The 21889-nt window shown below is 45.8% G+C and overlaps 1 protein-coding gene across 2 annotated transcripts in view; it reads right to left on the bottom strand.

Annotated features, from left to right (window-relative positions):
- Positions 1 to 6575: 6575 nt before the first annotated feature.
- LOC147441144 (uncharacterized) overlaps positions 6576 to 21889 on the bottom strand; it is a 59920-nt gene continuing 44606 nt past the window's right edge. For both annotated transcript variants that reach the window (XM_086482849.1, XM_086482850.1), the window contains one exon: positions 6576 to 7017. In XM_086482849.1, the coding sequence (XP_086338975.1) occupies positions 6847 to 7017 (171 nt within the window). In that variant the 3' untranslated portion in view covers positions 6576 to 6846. The remainder of the gene's footprint in view (positions 7018 to 21889) is intronic.

Below are 21889 nucleotides of genomic sequence, written 5' to 3'. Positions count from 1 at the left end.
CCTGCATTTTTCTAGCCTTTTTCTCCTTTGGATCAGCCTCAAAACCATCTTTTACGTCAGCATATAAGCTCTTTAAATCATTAAAACAAAACACGTTCTTGTTCATCCTCACTTGACACATGATAGGGTTGTACCACTTCTACCCTTTTTGTTCATGGGAATAGACAATTAGTATGCATTTTTTAGCTTTTGGGTCAAACTTTTTTTGTATCTCATCCAATGCATGCACATTATCCAAGCTCTTCAAGGTTTCCCAGATCAAGTTATTGTGTGCAACAACAATGATGGGTGTTTTGTTCATGATGTAGACATCTATAGAAATTGCCTCATCCCAATAATGACACGGAATGTTCTTCTCATTCATCATTGCCCTTGCAACTTCTGTAATGCACCTATTCTTTCACTCAGCAACATCATTTTGTTTATACATGTATAAACATTGCCTTTGAATTTCATGCTTTCTCAAGAAATTGCTAAACTCATTAGATAAGTACTCTCCCTCCATCTAATCTTAGGCACTGAACATGTTTTCCTATCTATTTTTTAGCCATAACCTTGAAATTCTAAAAATGAGTAAATAGCTCACTCTTCTCCTTCATGAAGTCACCCATAGTTTCCTTGTATGGTCATCAATGAAGGTTTTTAAAAAACATCCATCCACGCATAGGTGAACTCAACCTCATATCTCAAATTGTGCTATCCAACATGTTTTTTCTTAAATGCTTGTCATGACGAAATGAAGCTTTTGCTTACTTTCCAAACTAAAAACCCTCACAAACATTATGTGTTTCAGTCATCTTAAACACTAGCAAACTTGTCACAAGCTCTTGATTGAGCATAATCTTCAACCTTTGCACATTTGCATGTCCACTATGGTTATGCCAAATGTCAATATCTGCAATAACTCATGACCCTTGTGAAAGCATGGTAGCTTTCATTTCTGCTACAGTTACATCAAGAGTGATCATTCTACCCACCTTTTTCCTTATGCAATGAGCCTTCCATTCTTCTTGAATTCCTCTACATAGAAGCCCTTAGAAATGAATCCAACTTGCAAACCTTGCTCAACCATTTTCCCAACAAACACCAAGTTCTTTGTAATATTGGGTACATTCAGCACATTAGGCAAATAATTTACTTATCTATCTGTCAACAACAATGGTATGTCTCAAAACCATTCACCAAGGATAGTCATGTGACGCAACACACTCAAATCCACATACCATAAATTATCACAAACTTTAGATATATTTGTCTACAAAGTGCTCACCATAGAGGCCATAACAAACAATCTCTCTGGCTCATCCACACCTCTAATAGTACTTGCAAAGCTGTTTTGTTCCCTTCTTTATGAACAATCTCGCCCGAAGTGGTTTTGACTCTACCACATGTCCAACATCCCCTACCATTATTCTATTCATTATTTCTGCAAAAGTTTCCATGACCTCTTTGACTCTCCCTTCCTCAGAAGTTTCCTCTAACACCTATATTTTACCTTTGATTGTCAATCATAAACTAATTGCCATGATTTTTACCACGACCTTGGCCTGCACCACATCCGCTAGTTGTATGGTTGAGTAGAAGACATGTTCACAATTACCCGCACTTTGTGAAGATTCACCTTCGTTTATGTTCTTCTCTTTCATAATCAACAATGACACAAGATTCGTAAAACTCAAAATGTTTTCCCGAGTATGAATAGAGTTCTTGAACTGCTTGTGTATTGGCCCTAAACCAGGCAAGCATGCTTCCAACTTTTCATCATCATCAACTACAAGACCAATTGACACAAGGGATGGGCATATGCCCTTTAAGGCATAATCATTCATTGACGGGCCCATCTTCTTCAAAGTGTTGAGCTATGTCTTAAACTACAACTTCCTTGCCATATTGTTGGTCACATCTAGTGGGACCAAATAATTGATGGTATACTTCACTTGTTCCATGTTTTATTTTTTGATGAGTGTGCTATGTAGTGCTTTGGAAGTAAACAATGACATTGTAGATCATGAAAAAAAATTATAGATCTCAATTGTCAATTTTTGTTTTTGAAGAGTCTAATCTACATGCATAAATCCAGGTAAATTCTAATTTGATTGTTGAAGCGAAGAAGTGCCAACCAAAAAACAAAACATAGACAACTAAATGGAGCCATTACCTCCATCATGCATAGTGCTAACCAAATAAGACGTGATCACAACGTGATCTATACCTTTTGGATACCAAGACGTCGATATGATTATGAGGGGTTGGATGGTTGATGTTGTTTTTCATTGTCGTGGATTTCATGAAGTGGTCTATGTCTAGTTGGAGTTGCCTGGTTTACTAGAATTCTAGTTAGCGTTATTTTCTTGTGGTCATCTCTGTTTGTTCAAAGTTATCAAGAGTATGTGAAATGGTCCTTGTCTACTTTGAGTTGCCTTGTTTACCTAGCCTTTGTTGGAAAATATAGCAACAAGAATGCATGTGAAGATGGAGAAGATGAAAGGGGAAGTTCAAGGGAATACAACATAGGGAGTACCATTATTGAGTATGCTAATACAAAGACAATGTTTACCTTAGAATGAGGGGTGTATATACAAGCCAAAGAAACCTCCTAGTGAGGGAGAAAATGCCTCGATGGTCTTAAGTTTGTTGGCACATATCACTAACATAACATGATAAACCCTACCCCCCCCCCCCCCCCCCCCCCCCCCCCCCGCCCCCTTTTCTTAGTGTTGCAGTGAGCATGTATGAAACTCATGTATGGGGAAGTGCCAAACCCTATGTGATAATTTTAATAAAGGTTAGTAAGCCCAAAGATTTTCAAAAAGCTTTGAGTTTCTCATGAGATTGAGCCTTTGTGAAAAAATCAACACGGTTGTCCTACTTAGGTACATGAACCAAACTAACCTCTCCTACAAAGACTCTCTCCCTGATATAAAGATAATGCACCTCAATGTCCTTCATATGCGAGTATGGAATACTAGGCTCCTTATCACAATTGTGGTTAGAAAGGAGCTCATTTCCAAAGGATTATCCAAGAAACCCAAAAAAAAAAAGCTTTAAGTTTGGTAATCATGCTTATAACAAGCTCGGCTAAGAGTGAACCAACATTGTTGATCTGTGCTGACCAAATTGATGAAGAAAGCACAATCAAAGCTTCAAAAATAGAATGATGCCGATAAAAAGTCCTCTAAGGCCCCGTGAAGAGGAAAGAGATGAAGACCTCAAGAAAAGAAACCAAAGATGAGTGTACAAGACAAAACAAAATCATAGAAACTATCTTAAAAGAGTAAGAAGTTGACCTTTAGGAATCGATGGAGTTGAAGGGTTCTGTATTGGTGGATAAAGTCTAACCCTCTGTGATGGCGGATAAACTTTGACCCATAAATGTAGCCCTAGGGGCTTACTAAGTAGGATTGCATGCATGTCTGAACATGGAAAACAAATGGAAATACTACCTCAATCCTATGCTTAAAACTACAAAAGTTGGAAGCATTCCAAAACCTAGTGGGGATCACTGAGGAACTTTTAGAGATGTAGAGACAAGGACCAACTAGTGCAACCAAAACAAGCAATCAACCTTAAGGCATGAACAAAGAATAGAAGATGGTCAAAAAAGGGCATAAAAAGGAAGCTAAGAAAGAGCCAAGCCTAGTAGTGGCAAGCATTGAGGATAGAATGGATGGAATTCCACTTGTACCAAAAGACCTCCCAAATCATATTTGGGTAGCATTCAAAGATCCTGATTATTAAAATCAAACACTGGGCTCGTGTCCTTTTGACGAGTTGTGCCCTCCTAGGGAGCTAGAAATCCAATCTCTATGTTCTTAGAAGTTAGGGAATTCAAAAGCAAACAGTCCAAGAACCCTATTGTTGTTTTCAAGTGAGCACAAAGACAAATCACAAATTTGCAAATGCACAAACATTCTAAATGAAGGAGCTCATGGTTGTGTTCCTAGTCTATAGCTTCTTTAGTGTGCACGTTCTTTCAATTGTGAAATTAGGGTTCTCCTAGATTCATCTAGCTATGCGTAGATGGAAACTCCCAAGCAAAACCAACAATCAGAGCTGGACATTTTCACCACCATTCGTAAACAATGTTGTTGCTTTCAAAGCACTAAACATATGCACCCATGAGCATATATTCATCAAAACAGTTGAAGTATCTCATATATATCTTTGATCAGTATTCAAGAACACTTTCGAGAGAAGGAAAAGAGCAAGAAGCACAACTTTGAATAAAAAAAGATGACCAAAAGTAAAGAAGGCTTCTTAGAACTAAATAAGGCAGCTCTAAGTAGAACAAGGCATCTACATACATATATGAACCACTTCACATACTCCATGACAATGAAAAACACACTTGAACCCGTCACAATCATGATGGTATCTAGATCTCCTAGCAGGCACATATCATGTTGTGAGGATCAATCATTATTTAGTCAAGATTCCACGTGATAGAGCTGATGGTTATTTATGACGTCTTTGTTGTGCACTTTCCTTCAATTGTGAAATTAGGGTTTTTCTAGCTTCATTTAGGTACATGTAGATGGATACTTTGAAGCAAAACTAGCATACGAAGATCGACCTGTTCATCATGAACGTATAATGTGGCTATTTGCTTTCGACATGTAGACACATGAACATATACTCAACAAAACTGCAAAACAGAAAAATAAGTAGAGTATGTCATACATGCTTGTCATAGCCTTCATCAAACCATTTGGATATGAACAAGGCGCTTCACCTAATGGTTTCCTGGCAAGCTTTCATACACTTATGAACAATCTTTTCAATAAAATACTCCTAATCCATTGCTCAAAACTTTAAATTCATCTTCTTTATTGCTCGCATACAATGGAGGTGCTCAATCTTCTTCACATTGACTATAAATTTTCTATCTTGGTTCTTAAAGCATGTCTCCGCTTGCTTCTACCGATGTACCTTGTCAAATTGTAAGCTCAATTCAACATTGGATGCACTGATTGATTTCCTTGAGGGAATCTCCACATCTTAACCATGCTCTCTCTTGAGCTACCTTTTCATCCATCACCTCACAAGCTGAAAATGAAATTTTTGCCTAATGGGAGGGTTGCACTCCTTGTCATGCAACCCATCATACAAAAATACCTCCACATGTGGCAATGGCGTCACATGTGACTAATGCACCTTGCTCTCTTCAGTCAAAGAGTTGTTGGCTACTTACTCTCCATGATTCACCTCTAACATGGATGTCCAGTCCCTTTGTCATTATCTTGCCCATAATGGTGACACCCCTTTTGTTTTTCGAATTGCTAGGCCCCTCATCATGCGACTAATGCACCTTGCTCTCTTCAACCAAAAAGTTGTTGGCTACTTACTCTCCATGATTCATCTCTAACATGGGGGATCCTTTAATTGCAATGGAAAGCAGAGGAGGCCTTTTACATGAAGGATTGCAGATGAATGACGATCATAACAAATCCTAACGAAAAACTTTTCGTGTTGACAGCTCAAAGTTGTTGAATGCTTGTCAATACAAGAAAGGATGCAAACTGATTTCTACTCCAACATAAAAGTTCTGCCCATGAGACTCGTAGTCATCTCCATATTGGAAGCTAGCCCGGTCATTCATTTGGCTATTAGAACTGAGCTTCTTGGTGGGTCTTCTAGAGTAGATCCCAAAACAATTGACATGGGAAGGAGGAGAAAAGGAACATTTCCAAGAAACCTAATCTACCACTTGGGGAGTATCTCAAGTGGGACTCCAACTGCGGATTGTTTTATGCAAGCGGAGATGACGAGGGAGTTGTACTTTCAAGATGAGGTGGGTTGAACATTTATTATGCGAGAATTAACAGCAATTTACTTGTGTAAGCAATCTATTGCATCCTTACTTTCAACAAGCAAAAGTATTGAAAGCAAGAAAATCCTTACTTTTAACAAGCTAAGTATTGAAAGCAAGAAAGAACAAAAATTATATTGAAGTCCGCTGGAGGCCAAACTCGACCTACAGGAAGAGCCGCTTGTTTGACTCTTGCAAGGCAATTTGTGCAGTGACACCATTCTACCATTATTTGTAGAGAACTTTAAGTTGGGCTGCCCATCTTAGCCTCAAGCAAATACATAAGAACATCCCCTTCCTACATATTGTGACATCATGGGCAAAGTGTATTGCTCTACATAGGAAGCAAGTAAACATTTTTTATTATCAGAAAACCCTCCATGAATACTCATTTCTGCCCAAGCTAGTTAAAATTGAGGATACAGGTTTATTTAAAGGTTCCATTTTGCTCTCTTTTTCCCACCTCGTTTAAATCCAGCCTAGGTTCCAGCACCACTATCTACTCCACAACTGTCCAAGTGGCAATACCAAAAAGGAAATTGCAGCAAATTTCCAGAGAGCAAGCCAAAACTTCAGATGCACAGCACAGTTCATGAAAAATCGATTTTGAGTGGGCACAAAAGAGCCTGTTTGGCTAAGAATTAAAATTAAAAGTGAATGGATTCAAAGGCCCCTCTTGTAGTCTAAATTGGTAACCGTAGAGAAAATATTATAAAACCTCCTGTGGCGTGCATGTAATATGCCTACGTATCCCCAAAAGCACATGTACCCAAACAATCCATCCACATTCGAACAAATAAAAGCCCGGCCAGATCATGTATGAAACTGTGTGTGTTTAATAACAGCAATAACAGAAGCATTTTCATCCCTTTGTGCCACTCATATAATACATATCCCAAACATTGCAATCATAAAACCACACATAAGCTTTATTTTGTACTCGGACCTCTATATGACTTTTCTTTTGTCCTTCTATTTGCCACAGATTTAAGATGAGAGTTGCACCTTAGCACCTCACGAACGCGTTTCTGGCACCTCTATACAACTTCCTCTGGCTTGGGGATTTCAAATTTTGCACGTGTTCTTGACTCCAGTGTTGTATCCGTCGTGTTTTCAGCACTGCTCTCTTGGCACTGAGCCAATTGTTGCTGTAGAGTCTTCACTAACTCACTCAACACATAAATCCTCTTCTCTTGTGACAAGATTATCTGCATGTACAAAGTGGCAATACTAATGTACTTTAGCACGATCTACAAAACGCTGGAAATCCCCTCTAATGAGATATGGACTCATGAACACACGCACACTTTTTCTCCACTAAAGATGTATTTTACTATTGATGGGAAACCTCAAACAAGGAAAACCATGATGAATCTCTCTCTCTCTCTATCTCTCTCTCTCTCTCTCTCTCTCTCTCTCTCTCTCTCTCTCTCTGTGTGTGTGTGTGTGTGTGTGTGTGTGTGTGTGTGTGTGTGTGTGTGTGTGTGTGTGTGTGTGTGTGCGCGCGCGCGCGTGTGTGTGCATGCGTGTGTGAGATTTGGGGCTTGATAGACATTCACGGTATAGAGAGCAGACAGTATGGGAGACATCTCACGGAGATGGCAACTACACATGGTCTAGCGGTACTTAATGGCCTACAACGTTTTCCTAGAGCTCCACACAAGCATGGGGCCAGCACAGTGGACTACGTCATGGCACATCCGAGCTTCATCCCTTGCATTCACGATTTTAAAGTAGGACCAAGACAAGTGGGTGTAGCAGTGGATCATGCTCTCTTGACACTTTCTGTCTCCGTTCAGTAAAATACAGCCCAGGTGTCAAGAGGGAGGACACATACCCGCTATACATAGGAGATCTATAGTCGTCTATGTACAGTAGCCAGAGGCCAGGGCTCTCAGTGGAGGAGATCACCAATTTACTGACTGAGACATTGCATGAGGCAGCAGCAGAGAGGCATACCCACACACTCAACCTGCTCCAAATACACCGTTCTGGGACCATGCCTCAGAACAATTGGTATGACTAGGAGTGTAGAGAGACGAGAGCACAGCTTCAGAGGGATCTTCTCCTAGGGGTCATCAATCACAAACAGTCTTGGATAGCCTTCAATCGCCTTGTGCGACGAAAGAAGCGAGCATTCCAAGCTCAAATGGAACGAGACTTATACCAGTTGTTCTTGAGTAGAGACTCAGGAGAGGCATGGCGTTTCTTTCATGAGCACTCCCTCCCCCAATGATTACTTCTCCTGATGTGTGGAGTCAGTATGCAACATCCTTATATACGGTCCCTGGACAGACAACCCTTCCAGAACCTCCTGAGCCATGCTTATTTACGAGTACCTTCTTTACCACTGAGATGGTAAAAACGGCCATTGACAGGATGAGGACCATGAGGGCATATGATCATGATGGTCTAGTAGCAAAGCACTTTATACATGCTAGAGATATGTTGGCAGAGGTTCTTGCAGTTCTATTCAATCGTGTCATGTGTAAGGGTGTACCTGAGACTTGGAGACTGTCTACTATTGTGTCTATCTTCAAGGCAGGTGATCCAACGAAGCCTGGAAACTACCATACTATTATGATTGGACACAGTTGTATGCATCTATCCTTGAGCAGTAGTTGAGCAGATGGGCAGAGAGTGAGGGCATACAAGCAGCAGGACAAGCCGGTTTTAGGAGAGTCTTCTCCACTCTTGACCATATTCTGACACTCGAAGCCATCATTGAGAAGGGTAGGGCAAATGGGAGACGGATTTATTGTAGCTTTGTGGATTTCCGCGAAGACTTTGACATGGTGCCCAGAGCCAGATTGAATGCACAGGCTGCAGGAGATGAGAGTGCCGATTGAGTTGATTTGGGGGATCATGGCTCTATACAGATCAGTGGTGGGACATGTATGCACTTCAGAGGGGATATTTGATTTAGTTCACTCCACTACTGCAGTGAAACAAGGTTGTCCATTGTCTCCTACTCTATTTGGTATGTATATAGATGAGGTTTCTGATTACATTGACAAAGAGGGTGACAGAGGTGCCCAATTGGCAAGGACATGGATTCCATTGTTCTTATATGCTGATGATATTGTGTTGATCTCTAACTCACCCGAGGGTATGCAGTGACACTTGGATGCATTACATAGCTTTGCGGAGGATAGTGGATTGTGTGTAAACCTGGGTAAAACCAAGGTTATGGTCTTTAACACCACACCGTAATGGATCAAGAGATCAACACCTACATTCATTCATTTATGGTCAGGAGATTGTGGAGTACACAGATGCACACTTATCTTGGGGTAGTCTTCACTGGGTCAAAGTTTTCTTCGAAGAGAGAAACAGAGACTAGACTGACCAGAGCGTATGCAACCTTGGGAGGATTGGAGAGGCTGTGTTCACAGGTTCAGTTCCAAGAACCCCGAACAAAGCTCTGGCTCATTGATACCTTGGTAGCTTCAGCTATGCTCTATGGGGTTCAAGTTTGGGGACACTCTGTGGGTCGGGATGGGTGGAGAGGTATGGAGAGGCCCTTGGTATCTATGGTCTCTCGGCTGATCAGAGCCAAGGCCTCCGTGCCACACCAAATCACTTTGCTAGCGACCTCCCCTATGGAGATAGAGGCGTTTACTAGACCAGTCTCCTTTATGCACAGCTGAGTCCTCCAGAAGTTTGGTTTACAGGAAGACACATCATGCTGGTATGCACAGATGTCGTCATGGTTCCAGATACATGGCTTTAGCATGCACAGCTTGCCTCCCTTCCAATACTCCCTTGATGCACCATCGTTGTCTCTTACACGGATAGAGATTACTAGACTCATTCACCACGACCTGACCCATTTGGACACCAGGAGGACATGGATAGAGTAGACACAAGAGTTGGGCACGAAGATGGCTTTCTATAGAGAGCATCTTCTCCAACTCACAGGGGATGGGTTTGTGATTTGACCCAGCTATATCGATACACATCTATCCCACTGGTTAGATACGGATATCTTCACACCAGCTTGAGATTGAGGCTAGTAGCTTCAGAGGGATACCAGCAACTAGAAGGATATGCCGCCTATGCCATACAGAGCCAGAGACGGAGACACACTATATATGTCACTGCACACTGTATTACGAGATACGGGGTGCTTCCACTGTCTATTCAGAGAAGGCTTCGGACCCTTCTCGAGAGTCATGAGCTATCAGGACCAAAGATGTGTTGGCATGTATCTACTTGAGTTACACAGACTCAGAGAGTTTACTAAGGAGATTTGGAGAGAGACAATCCCAAAAATAGATTACTGATTTCTTCACACCAGATATTGGACAGATAGAGGAGCAGCCACCACTGCAAAGCTCAGCTCACTCACACCCACAGTGAGCATTGGAGCTAGGGAGATCGAGACGCCCACATATAAGGAGAGGAGCTTCAAAGCATTGACAGAGACTACAACAGAGGATTTGAGCCATACTATCTCGAGATCCAGAGTACATATGAGAATGGATTCATCACTCATTGTATCTCTCTTGTATTGGGCACCCATTGTATCAATGATCACACATACCCCACACAGTTCCAGCTAGTAGCACTTCTAGATTCATTTTAGTATCTCTTTTTTTTGTACTCAGACATAGTCCAGATTCACAAGTTTGTAACGAATTGGTCTCATAGTTCATTTTGGCCTTTTGAAGACGTTAATATATCATTTCACATCACATCTCTCTCTCTCTCTCTCTCTCTCTCTCTCTCTCTCTCTCTCTCTCTCTCTCTCTCTCTCTCTCTCTCTCTCTCTCTCTTTGGAAAAATCAGGGCTGTATATTACTGAGTACAATAAAATCCCTAGCGGATGCCAAAATAGCCTATCACGTGGGGTGTACAAGCTGAATGTAAGGGTGGGAGCCACTATAGTGACAACTCGACTAGAACAATCTCATCGTGGTCTGTGTGATGAGTGGAGGAGAAACCACCGAGGGGGGGCATAATGCCACGTAATCTGGCCACCTGTAAGTGTGAAGAAGAGTGGAGATCGGGCCCAACGCCGAAGGAAGCCAAATCGTCGAGCCTCGGCTGCTCGAGAAGTACCTGAGGAAGAATCCCACTGCCAAATCAGGGTGTGAATGATGTCCAACCAAATGGCAGTGAGGGTATCCTGAAGGAGCTGTGGAGCCGCACTGAGAATGTGAAGACAATGGGCTCTCCAAACATTCCATAGTGTAATGCTAGTGATGACTGAGAAAACTTCATCACGTGTCTGAGGATCCCCTTGCCAAGCAATCTGTGGTAACATAGCCAAAGTCCCTCGCCGATAACCAGTCGAGGTAAGCATAAGAGCTGGATCTGTGTCTGAGCCCTCGTAGAAAAGATGCGGTCCGGGCATCGGCATCAACCATGAGACAGATCCCCAGGTGAGAAATCCATGCTCAACACCGACTCTGCTAAGTAAAAAGCAAACTGCTAGCCACACTACATGAGAAGATGAGCATGACCAAAGACAATGTGCAGGTGACTCAAGTAGTCGCAAAGGACAGCAAGTACATAACGGATCATGACCCATAGTAGCTAGCCAAGTCCCAACTGGAAGTCCTACATGTGCAATCATCCACATGAAAAAAGAAACACGACGAGCCGCATGTAAATCCCAGATGGCTGACCAAAACTGCTGTAGATAGGCATGGGAGAGACCTGAATGTAACCAGAAACGCATACGAGTGGGCTGCTCTGGGTGCTGTCTCATCAATGCTAATCTTCCAATCTTGACAGTGTACTCAAAGAATGATACAGGTGCACTGGTGGGGTTAGAGTGAGGCCAATGCCACTCTCCTAGGTCCCAATAAAGCTGAGATAGGGCACGACCCTCCCACACCCAAAGCCTCCAGAGTGCGGCATCAGCGGAAGCGAATTAGGGGTCAACACAACGACGCTTCCCGCGGGAGCCAACTACTCGGATGGCCTCCCAGCGAGCGCCGGGGTAGACTAGGTGCGGAAAGGTAGTATCATATGTCAATCTAGCATGAATCCCCTGAGAGTAGTCAGTATCAACTGTGAACAGCATAGTGTCTAAACGAACTAATAAGAGAGTGCTCTGAGCAAAGAGACCTTCCCAGCCACTATGTGGAGGCATCTGAACCGTGCCTCGCATGACTGCATCCCACTGTGAAGGAACGGCAGAGTCAATCTCAAGCAGTCTGTCTGGCACCCCTCGACCAATGTCATAATGTTCGGCCACAAAATCTCCATCCAGCATACGTGTCTCATGAAACAACCGCATAGAGGCAGCAGGGCCAGTGTCCCAAGCAGCCCAATCAATATGAGTCCTCTCTCCAAGCTGACGCGATGGATTAACCGAAGAATCAAGAACTGCATCATTCCAAATGAGAGACTGGCGCTCAATCTCCTCACGACATGAGGGAGGTGACCGTATGATAGCCCGTCGCATGGAAACCCAAATCTGAAGGAGCGATCGGATGAAGGGTGAGAGAGTGTTGGTGAACAAGGGGACATCCGTAAAGAGAAAACGATACCCTGTATGCCAAGTATGACCATCTCTAGTGCAAAGGCGTGGAGTCGCTGTGCAAAGAGCGGCCTGAAGAAGCATCTTCCAAGGTTCTTGGCCGGGAAAAAGACCCCGAACAATAAGCTTGGTAAGAAGGGCGCGGCTCTGCGATTCTGGATCAATAATGCCAAGGCCTCCCTCTGACCTAGGCCGAATAATCGTGGACCAGCGAACTCGAGCACGAGTATCAGTAGACCCATCTGTGCCACTCCATAAAAAGTTCCGCACTAGTCGGCGAAGCTGAGCTATCACACCAGAATGTAGCATCCAACAAGAGGCCGTATACCATACTGTAGCCAGAATGACCTGGTTGGCGACCAATGCACGGCCAGCCAACGACAGATGACGTGAAGACCAATGACATAGCTTCCTGCGAATAGACTGTAGTACGGGTGCAAACTGCTGCTGTGAGGAAACGTCAAATCCAACCTGAAAGCCGAGATATCTGCATGTCTGACCCGGTTGCAGCCATGTGAAACCATCAGCTACCCCCCAAGTAGGTATGTCATCACTGCCAACCAATAACCCATAGGATTTATGCCAGTTAATGCGTGCACCACTGGCAATGCAAAAAACCTCCAGGGCCTCCCGCATGGCATCAAGAGCTGGGAGTAAATAGCGCAACATCAGCATAGTGTCATCAGCAAACTCCTGATCGATAAGGTCCGGAGCTGAAGGTACTGGCATGGTCAAGCCACGAAATGCATGACTCTGAGCACGGAGAAAGTCGGACATAGTCTCTCCTACAAACAGATACAGAGATGCTGCTAGAGGACATCCCTGACGGACAGATCAAGAAAGCTCAAAACTGCGACTGACACGACCACCAATAGTAATAGCATTGCTGGCAGTCCTGAAGAGAGCGGAAATGCCTCAGATCCATCTCGAAGGGAAACCCATCCTGGCTAATGATCCTTCGAGAAAGTCCCACTCAACACGATCGTATGCTTTCTCGAAGTCAAGGATGAAAAAAGCGAGAGGTTCAGAAGATGATCTGGCCCACTCTACTGCCTCATAAAAAGTGAAGATATTATCCAGTATGCATCGATCCATGACAAAGCCTGTCTGAGAACTATGAATAATATCTGGTAAGAACGATCGCAAGCGGTGGCTGATCAGTAACGCTAATATCTTATAGACCGAAGGAAGTAGGGTAATAGGTCTCCACTGGCGGAGCTGAGTGGTGTCACCCCCTTTCGGAATAAGAGATATGAGACCTGAACAAAGATCCGGATGCATATATCCTGATGCAAAGATGTCCTGGCAACCGCGAAGCAGTGGTATATGCAATACATCCCAATAAGTCAAAAAGAAAGCTCTAGTGAGGCCATCATCTCCTGGACAGGATGATAGGTCTAGACTCTCGATAGCAGCATGAAGCTCTGCAAGTGTGAAGGCTGCCAACAAGATCTCTACCATAGTGTCTGTACAACGTTGTCGGGTGTGATGCCAGATCTGCTCACGAGCAAGTAAAACCTCAGTAGTGCATACATCAGTAGTGAACAATGCCTCAAAATAATCTGCAGACATATCAAGAATAACATCAGGATGCATATGTAGTCTCTCTCTCTCTCTCTCTCTCTCTCTCTCTCTCTCTCTCTCTCTCTCTCTCTCTCTCTCTCTCTCTCTCTCTCTCTCTCTCTCTCAAAAGGGGTTGTATACATAAGAGACCTCTGGAGATGCTCGGTGGCCTATCACCCAGAGGAAGTACAAAAGTGGGCTCATAACGTGTAGGCTATGTAAACGTCAAGGTGGTTTATATGATGGATGGTGGGTGTATCTCGATCCCCTCTCAGGAGCCCCGATTGTTGCTCAACAGGGGTCTCTAGTCTTTAGAATCGCTAAGTCATCATGGACATCACATCAGTCTCGATTTTTACAGTGAGGTTTCACCTAATCAACAGTTGACTTCAACTCCCCACTGACAGCCTGTTAAGAGTGGTAGGCTCTTTCCATCGATGCTGTTTTCACTACTGAGAAGGCTTCACTTTAGAGAATATGGATTTGGTAGGGCAAGCCCCTTGTTCAGTTGGATTGGGATCCTGGAGAGTGGCGTTGACCTTCGTTGAGCGATGATGGAGCACTTCTATTCTTTTCTAAGTACACAGTCTCCCCTTGGAGGAGGCTTCTTTTGCAAATCCGGCATCCACCTCATCGTCCATGTCAGTCAGAGGTGTGGCAGGATCAATGCATCCTCCCAGCTTTCTAGCAACAGTTTTGGTAATGCATCAAGACCCTCCGATCAGCCACGTGTGTTTCCCTTTCCAACGCCTGTGTTACTTTCTCGAAAGAAGGATAACACTATACGCTTTTGCATGGATTACAAGGGCTTGAATAAGCTCACTGTCAAGAATAAGTATCCATTCCCAGGTATGGACGATCTGATAGATCGGCTCCATGGGGCGTTGTATTTTACAAAGATAGACCTACGATCCTGCTATTGTCAGATACGGATCAAACTGGAAGATGTTCCCAAGGCAGGTTTCCATACGCATTATGGTCACTATGAATTTTTGTTCTTGCCTTTTGGTTTAACCAACGCTCCAACTACTATGTTTCAGCAGATGATGAATGATCTGCTCAGACCGTTTCTAGGAAACTTCGTTGTGTATTTCTCAATGACATCTTGATTTACAGCCGAAGTCTGAGCATTTGTTGGCACATATACGCGTTGTTCTCAAGGTACTGAGAATATAGAAGCTTTATGCTAAGGCGTCCTAAGTGTGAATTCTTTAAGAAAGAACTTCTGTATTTGGGTCATATTACTACTCACGATGGAATTCGCGTCGACCCTCAAAAGTTGAATCAAATGCGAAATTGACCCATTCTGAAGAATGTGCGCGAAGTAAAGTCCTTTTTAGGCTTTACTGGATTCTTTTGCAATTTTTTTTTTCCCCAAGAAAGAGATCGTTCTATTAGTTAATGAAACTGCCCATAGGGCTACAACCACCTCTACTGGAGAGGGCTACAACAATCATAAGGGGAGACTCTCCCAGTGAAAAAGCAGCATATGTACAATGAGGCTAAAACAGGAGATGAAAAGCCGCACAGGCGGACGGTAGTGCCATCTGAGCACACCCTGGACCATGGTGAAGAAAGGCCCAGGGCGCCAGAGCCGAAGGAACGCCTCTCTACGCTCCTGCATGCGGTCGGAGCTGCCCTGGAGTATCTTGAACTATCCCCTTAGAGTATGGATCAGCTCTAGCCAACAATCTCGAACACTCGCTGGTGGCACAAGGCGAGCCTCAAAGATGCGAAATCAACGAGCCCGCCAGATGAACCAGAGTGTCAGGCCATAGACGAGCTCCCAACACTCCTCTCTCTCACTGCACCACTTCTGTGGAGTAAGCTCTGTAGCAGAATGGAGTGTAGGTCGACCCCCCTGTATCACTATCATCCTATTGGTGGAGGATAGCTCAAACTGTAATGCAGGGCCTGTGAGAGTGGACCAAGCAGTTGCCCCCCAAGTGTACTGTCGTGTTGTGGAAAGAGTTGGCATCAGCCGAAGGACCCGCAGCCAAACCTGTTGTGTCATAGGGCAGTCCCAAAGACAGTGACGCTGACTCTCCAAAGGATGGTCACAAGCTGCACAAGCTGTCGAGAAGCCACTATGTACACGCTAGCTCCCCGCCCAAAAAGCTATCAAGAACTCAGCTGTGAGACCTTCCTCCTGCCAATGAGGTGCTGCAGCAAAAGGACAAGCCTCTCTTCGTGTTGCCAGTATGTGACGTCCCAGTCGAACTGTGTACTGAAAGAAAGGGACACCTGGATGGTCGGCTGAGGAGAAAGGGTCCCTCCAAAAACACTCTCCAGGACCCCAATGCACTCGTGCCAGTGGACAGCTCTCCCAAGCCCACAGCCTCCAGTGGCCTGTCTCAAGAGCTGCTCGATCAAGATCTATGACACAAGTCCTCCCACAGATGCCCACAGCTCGGATCCTCTGAAAACAACTCAACAACTTGTGGAGCCTCTACTAACACTCTGTGTAATCGACCCTCGCCCTGTAGCTCGAAAAACATCGAGGGTACAGTCTCTGAGCAAGCCCGAACTGTGATGAGGAACTCCAGTCGCGTGAAGGCCCCCATCCATCTGGGCGTTGCTGACTCGAAAGGTGTAAGCCACTCAGTTGGTACTGCCTCTGTGATGTCCTGACACATGCTATGCACCCCTCTCATGCCCTGTAGCTGGATGCTCTGAAGCTCCTCTGACAAACCTGAGAACTGTAGCCAGTCACCTAAAGTTCGTGTTGAACCCTCTGCCATGGGACCCCAAGAAACATGAGGCCTACTACCAACCAAGTGGCCTCTCTGAGTGCTGACCATGGGGTTCCAAACAAGGGGCTATCTCAGGAGCTCCTACGTGCAAGTAGGTTGGTGTTGTTCCAAGCCTCTCCGTAGCTGCTCCCAAGAGCGAAGCAGGCTCACAACAAAACGGTCCTCTAGTCTCTTGCTCAGGCCAACTCTGCGCATCTTTGTGAAAATCCATCTGGTGGAAGGTCTCCAAGGGCCTCCAACCTGAGGCACTCTAGCTCTAAGCCGCTGAAGCAAAAACTCCTTCCAGGGCTCCTCCCCTGGAAGCAGTCCTCTGACAACAAACTTCCCAAGAAGGGCTCTGCTCTACTGTGCTGGGTCTATGATCCCCAACCCCCCCTGAGAACAAGGAAGAGTGATGACATGCCAAGCCACTTTGGCCCCGGCTATCTGAGTATCGCGCCCTGACCAAAGGAAATTCCTGATCAACCTCTCTACCTGGTTGATGCAGGAGCTTGAAAAGATCCAAGAAGATGTAATGTACCACATAGTAACCAACAACACCTGGTTGGCCACTACAACTCTCCCTGCCAAAGAAAGTCATGCCGAGCTTCAATGTAACAGCTTTCTTTTGATGGACACGAGGAGAGGAGCAATTTGTTGCTCAAGAGACAAGTCCGAGCCAACCTGACAGCCCAAGTATCGAACTACAGTCCTTGGGGGGATCCATCTGAAACCCTCACCCGACAGCCAATCAGGTGTAGGAGCACTGCTAACCGAGAAAGCCACTGTCTTCCTCCAGTTGATCAGTGCGCCTGATGCACAACAAAAGGTCTGAAGAGCTTGCTCACACCTGTGTAGGTCGGCCTCCTGGCCCTCCAAGTACAAAGCTGAGTTGTCCGCAAACTCAACATCCAGTAGCTCATCGCCGCGAATAGGGAGCGCTAAGCCACGTAAACCAACCTGCTGTGAAACCAAAAATCTGCTCATCGCATCAACATAGAACAGAAAGAGGAAGGGGGCAAGAGGGCAGCCCTGTCTGACCGAACCTGTGAGCATGAAACGATCTCCTCTACCCTGCCAGAAGCACCTGACTATGTGCACGTCTGTAAAGAGCTGACACGCCTCTAATCCAAGCATCTAAGAAGCCCATCCTGCAAAGAGTGCCCTCCAAAAAGTCCCAGTTAGCTCTATCGTAGGCCTTCTCAAAATCGAGAAGAAGTATCACCAGATCCTCACCACAGAGGCGCCTGAGAGCAGATGCCTCCCAAAAAGTAAAGATATTGTCAAGGATACTGCACTCCTTGACAAAACCTGTCTGGGTCCCATGTATAATGCTCTCTAGAAGTGGTTGAATCAGAGCCTTGGCAAGAATTTTGTAGGCTGAGTTAAGGATGGTGATCGGCCGCCACTGTCGAATCTCATCCAAGGAGCCACCCTCCTTGGGAAAGAGGTAAATCAAGCCCTCACTCATGCTGTCAAGAATCTCTCATGTGTGTAAGATGTACTGAAAAGCGTTGCAGAGGTATGAGCCAAGCAAGTCTCAGTACTCTAAGAAAAAACTGGGAGTCAAATCATCCTCACCTGGACAGCTACCACGGGGAAGTGCTCTGACGACCACGTGGAGCTTCTCTAGCTAAAGAGGCAGCTCAAGCCTCTGGTGCATCTCCTCAGTCACAAGACAAGGCATCTGTGCCCAAACCTGCTCTTTGCATGCACCATTAAGCTCTAACTGAGGCTCTACTGACAACAAGTCACGGTAAAAGTCAGTAGCGACTGTACGCATGTCCTTTGGCTCTAAGGCAACTGACCCGTTAGGCCTCCTCAAGTGGTTGACATTGGCGTGCGCATGTTGGGGTCCCATTGTCTCAAAGAACGCCCACGTCACTCTATCACCCACCTAGGTCAATTGAGATGCCTGTCAATGGAAAGCAAACTCATGACGCCTCTCCTTTGTTTGGCAAGCTACTGGCAAGCCTGCTGCAACTACTCCTCCAACCAGGGACTGTCTGGGTGCTTACTATAGGGAAGCAACGCCCCGTCGAGAATGCTGCTCCTTCTCTCTCGCAACAGCCAGGCGGGCCGTAGACTCCTGAAGAAAGAACCAACTAAGCTGAGCAAGTCCAGAGGCCACTCTGCCAGCAGGAGACTCCAACGTGTCCAAGCCCTCTGTCCAAAGAGCCACCACTCGCTCTCTGAGCTCAGAGTTCAGCAAGATCCTCTCAGGGATGTGTAGCATCGTGCCGCCCCTCTATCTATCTATGACTGTGAGGATCACTGGTGCATGGTCCGAAAAGGATGTCCCAGCCAAGATGCAAACTGACCCACCCAAGTCACAAATGCGATCACTAGCGTAGAAGCGATCTATCCTAGATAGATTCACTCCTCTAACTCTGCGATCAGAGAGAAAACCAAGCTGTCAGGGGGTCTCACAGAACCTGAGTGCTGCCAAACATCAAAAACCCTCATAGTCATACAAAACCGCTCCCAAGCTGCCAACTCAGCCCCGTGCACCGTGACATGGCCACCTCCAATCCGATCAGAGGGATCCTCCAACATGTTGAAGTCCCCCCCAACACACCATTGCTCTACATGCGACAAAGACTCCACAACTTGAGATCAGAACTCTGTCCGTGCACTTTGCCACATTGGGCACATAAATGTTCACGAAACCCATGAGGCAACCCTGAACCCGCATGGTAATCCATTGAGCTCTGCCTGGTACAATATTACCTCTGCTCACAATGGCCTGCTGCAAAGAATCAATAATAGTCATACATACCCCTCCCTGGATGCCTCCAGGTCCAAATGCAGCTGACCAAAAAGTCTCATAGCGACCACGCAAAATCTGACGACACCGTCTAATGCGGCTCTCACATAGATGATGCTCCTGTAGCATAAGAATATCAATCTCACCACCCACAAGGCATCGCTGAAGCTCGTGATGCAGCCGACCCCTCTGACGCTGAAACCGGGGCCCTCCTAATCCCTACACATTCCATGAGATGATCCTCATGGAGTCAATGACAGAAAACAGATGCTGCAACAGCAGCCGACCTCGCTATCTTTGAGGCCGGTTTGGATGGGGAGTAATCCGCATCCAAGCGACCTCTAGACAAGCACGTATGGAGTGACTGTCCCACCCAGGCCCAAGCCGAGCGTGCAGCCCATAGGGCTACATCCTCTATCCAAGAATCCTCATGTACAAATACATAGCAAGGAGGGCTCTGTGTCAGCAAACAGATGCACCACAATATGCCTGCAACCCACTGCATCCGGTGGCGTCACGCTGAACTTGGCAAGAGGCCAAAGTGTCTGTACCAGATATCTTACCCCTAAGTCCTCTGTGTGGTGTGGGAACTCAAGTAACCTGAATCTGGAGCCAGTCAAGAACTGTGTGCAGGGTCCACTCTGAAGGATCCCTACCGCACAGCGGGAAGGAGAAACCCACCACTGTGTCCAAAGCCTCAGTGCCTCGAGCTTCAAGAAAGAGGACGTGGACTCGAAAGCAAGCCTCCTCCAGGTCAGGAGAAGTGTCACGCAGGAACCGTTTGAAGCTGTAGTCAAAGAAGTCCCAACGTCTACAAATGTCAAAGCTAGTCAAACCTCTAGGGACTCTTGCAAAAGGAGAAGTCTGCAACAGAAAAGGCGGCCTAAGATGGGGCTGTCCCTCCCGAGCCACACGGCTCGTAACGAAAGCACTACAAAGAGATCGCCTAACAGCAGACGCGTGTCCAGTCCCCTGCGTCTGAGGAGGAGTGAAGGAGGAGTCGGGAGATGAGGCTATGGGCCCCACCGGGGAGAGAGGAGGGACAAGAGACGGGGGTGGAGGTGGTGGAGGCGGCGGGGGAGGCGGAGCGGTAGCGTCTAAGGGAGGAGAAGGAGGAGGCGGAGGAACTGAAGTGGATGGGGCCTCCTCAAGCGGGCCCTGCTAAAGGGGGTCAAAACGGTTCCCTGTCAGAACCCGTGCTGCTGAGCTGCAGGAGGTCAGCCGCCAGGGGGAGCAGTGGGGCAAGCCTGCCCCTCGGAAGTGAATGTTGATAGTGCTCAAGATGAGTGCTCCAAACTTTGCTCAAGGGTTCCTTTTACTTACGAAAGGGAGAGCCCGAGAGACTGCTAGTGCAATGACCACAAACAAAGTGAATGCTACTGTGAGGAAAGTGTTGAGAATGAGAGAGAGAGAGAGAGAGAGAGAGAGAGAGAGGAATACGACACCAGATGGGTTCCCAAAGCCCCCCTCTCTATGGCGAGAGAGGTATATGCTTTAGATTGCACAATGCTTCTGGATGCTATGATGCTATGAGACTGTGTCGACGATGATGGCGACGACGGATGACAACAATGCTATGGCTGAAAACTGCAAACAATGCTGCTGGCTGAAATCTGCAAACTAATCTACTGCTGAAATCTGAGACTTATGTTGGCGGCGTTGATGGGGATGAAGATGGCGTCGACAACTAGCAAAAACGCTAGGCTGATCTGGCTGCAGGTTAGGCTGAAAACCCAAAACGCCGGCCTGCTTTTCTGGTTCGGGCTGCTGAGGATCAAAAACGCTAGGCTGATCTGGGACAACCAAAAACGCCAAGTCCTGGTGGCTGAATACGCTGGTGTTTGCTGCCGGTTCTGCTGAGGATGGGCTGCTTCTTGGCACAACTTGCTAGGTGCACTTCTGTTGCTGCTTCTCCTGCTTGTAGGTGGCGCCCCCCTTTTGCTTATATTAGGTCCCAACCATTGGGTCGAGCAAGGCTCCCAATAGCCCCACGATTCTGATAAAAGATTTGATAAATTAATAAAAATGCCAGGCAAGTTTGCACTGCTCAATTGGGTTTATGATGTGGAAAATGCTCATGCTAGGTCCTACTAGGTTGTGCAATCAGAGGGTATGCAACTACTCTTTAAGTACCTAGACATGCACGGCCTGCACACAAGCTCACAAGGGTGCCAGAACACTTCCTAGGCTAACATGAACCCTAGAACTGGTGTAGCTTGCCCACATGCACATAGGGTTAGATGTGCACGTGACATCCCCTCCTTTTTAAAGTGAGGTACGGGTATCGAGCTGCATGGCTTCCTTGTAGTCTACCACCAACTCTCAGTAATCTTTGAAAAAGTCTTCATCAACCCAGACGGCTTCATGGGTTCCTCGATCTTTGAACTTCAAAAAATATTGTCGCACTTGTTTCTTTGAGCCATGGCAAAACCGATGAAACAAGACTTGCTCCGGCTCCATAACTTCGGCTTCATCTATGATTTCTGGTTCTTCTTCTTTAGAAATGTCCTTTGGAGGCGTACCCT

This window comes from Adiantum capillus-veneris, chromosome 15 (genome assembly GCF_014529385.1).
Source record: "Adiantum capillus-veneris isolate H3 chromosome 15, ASM1452938v2, whole genome shotgun sequence".
In the NCBI taxonomy this organism is placed as follows: domain Eukaryota; kingdom Viridiplantae; phylum Streptophyta; class Polypodiopsida; order Polypodiales; family Pteridaceae; genus Adiantum; species Adiantum capillus-veneris.
This window is presented reverse-complemented; position numbering and strand designations above follow the sequence as displayed.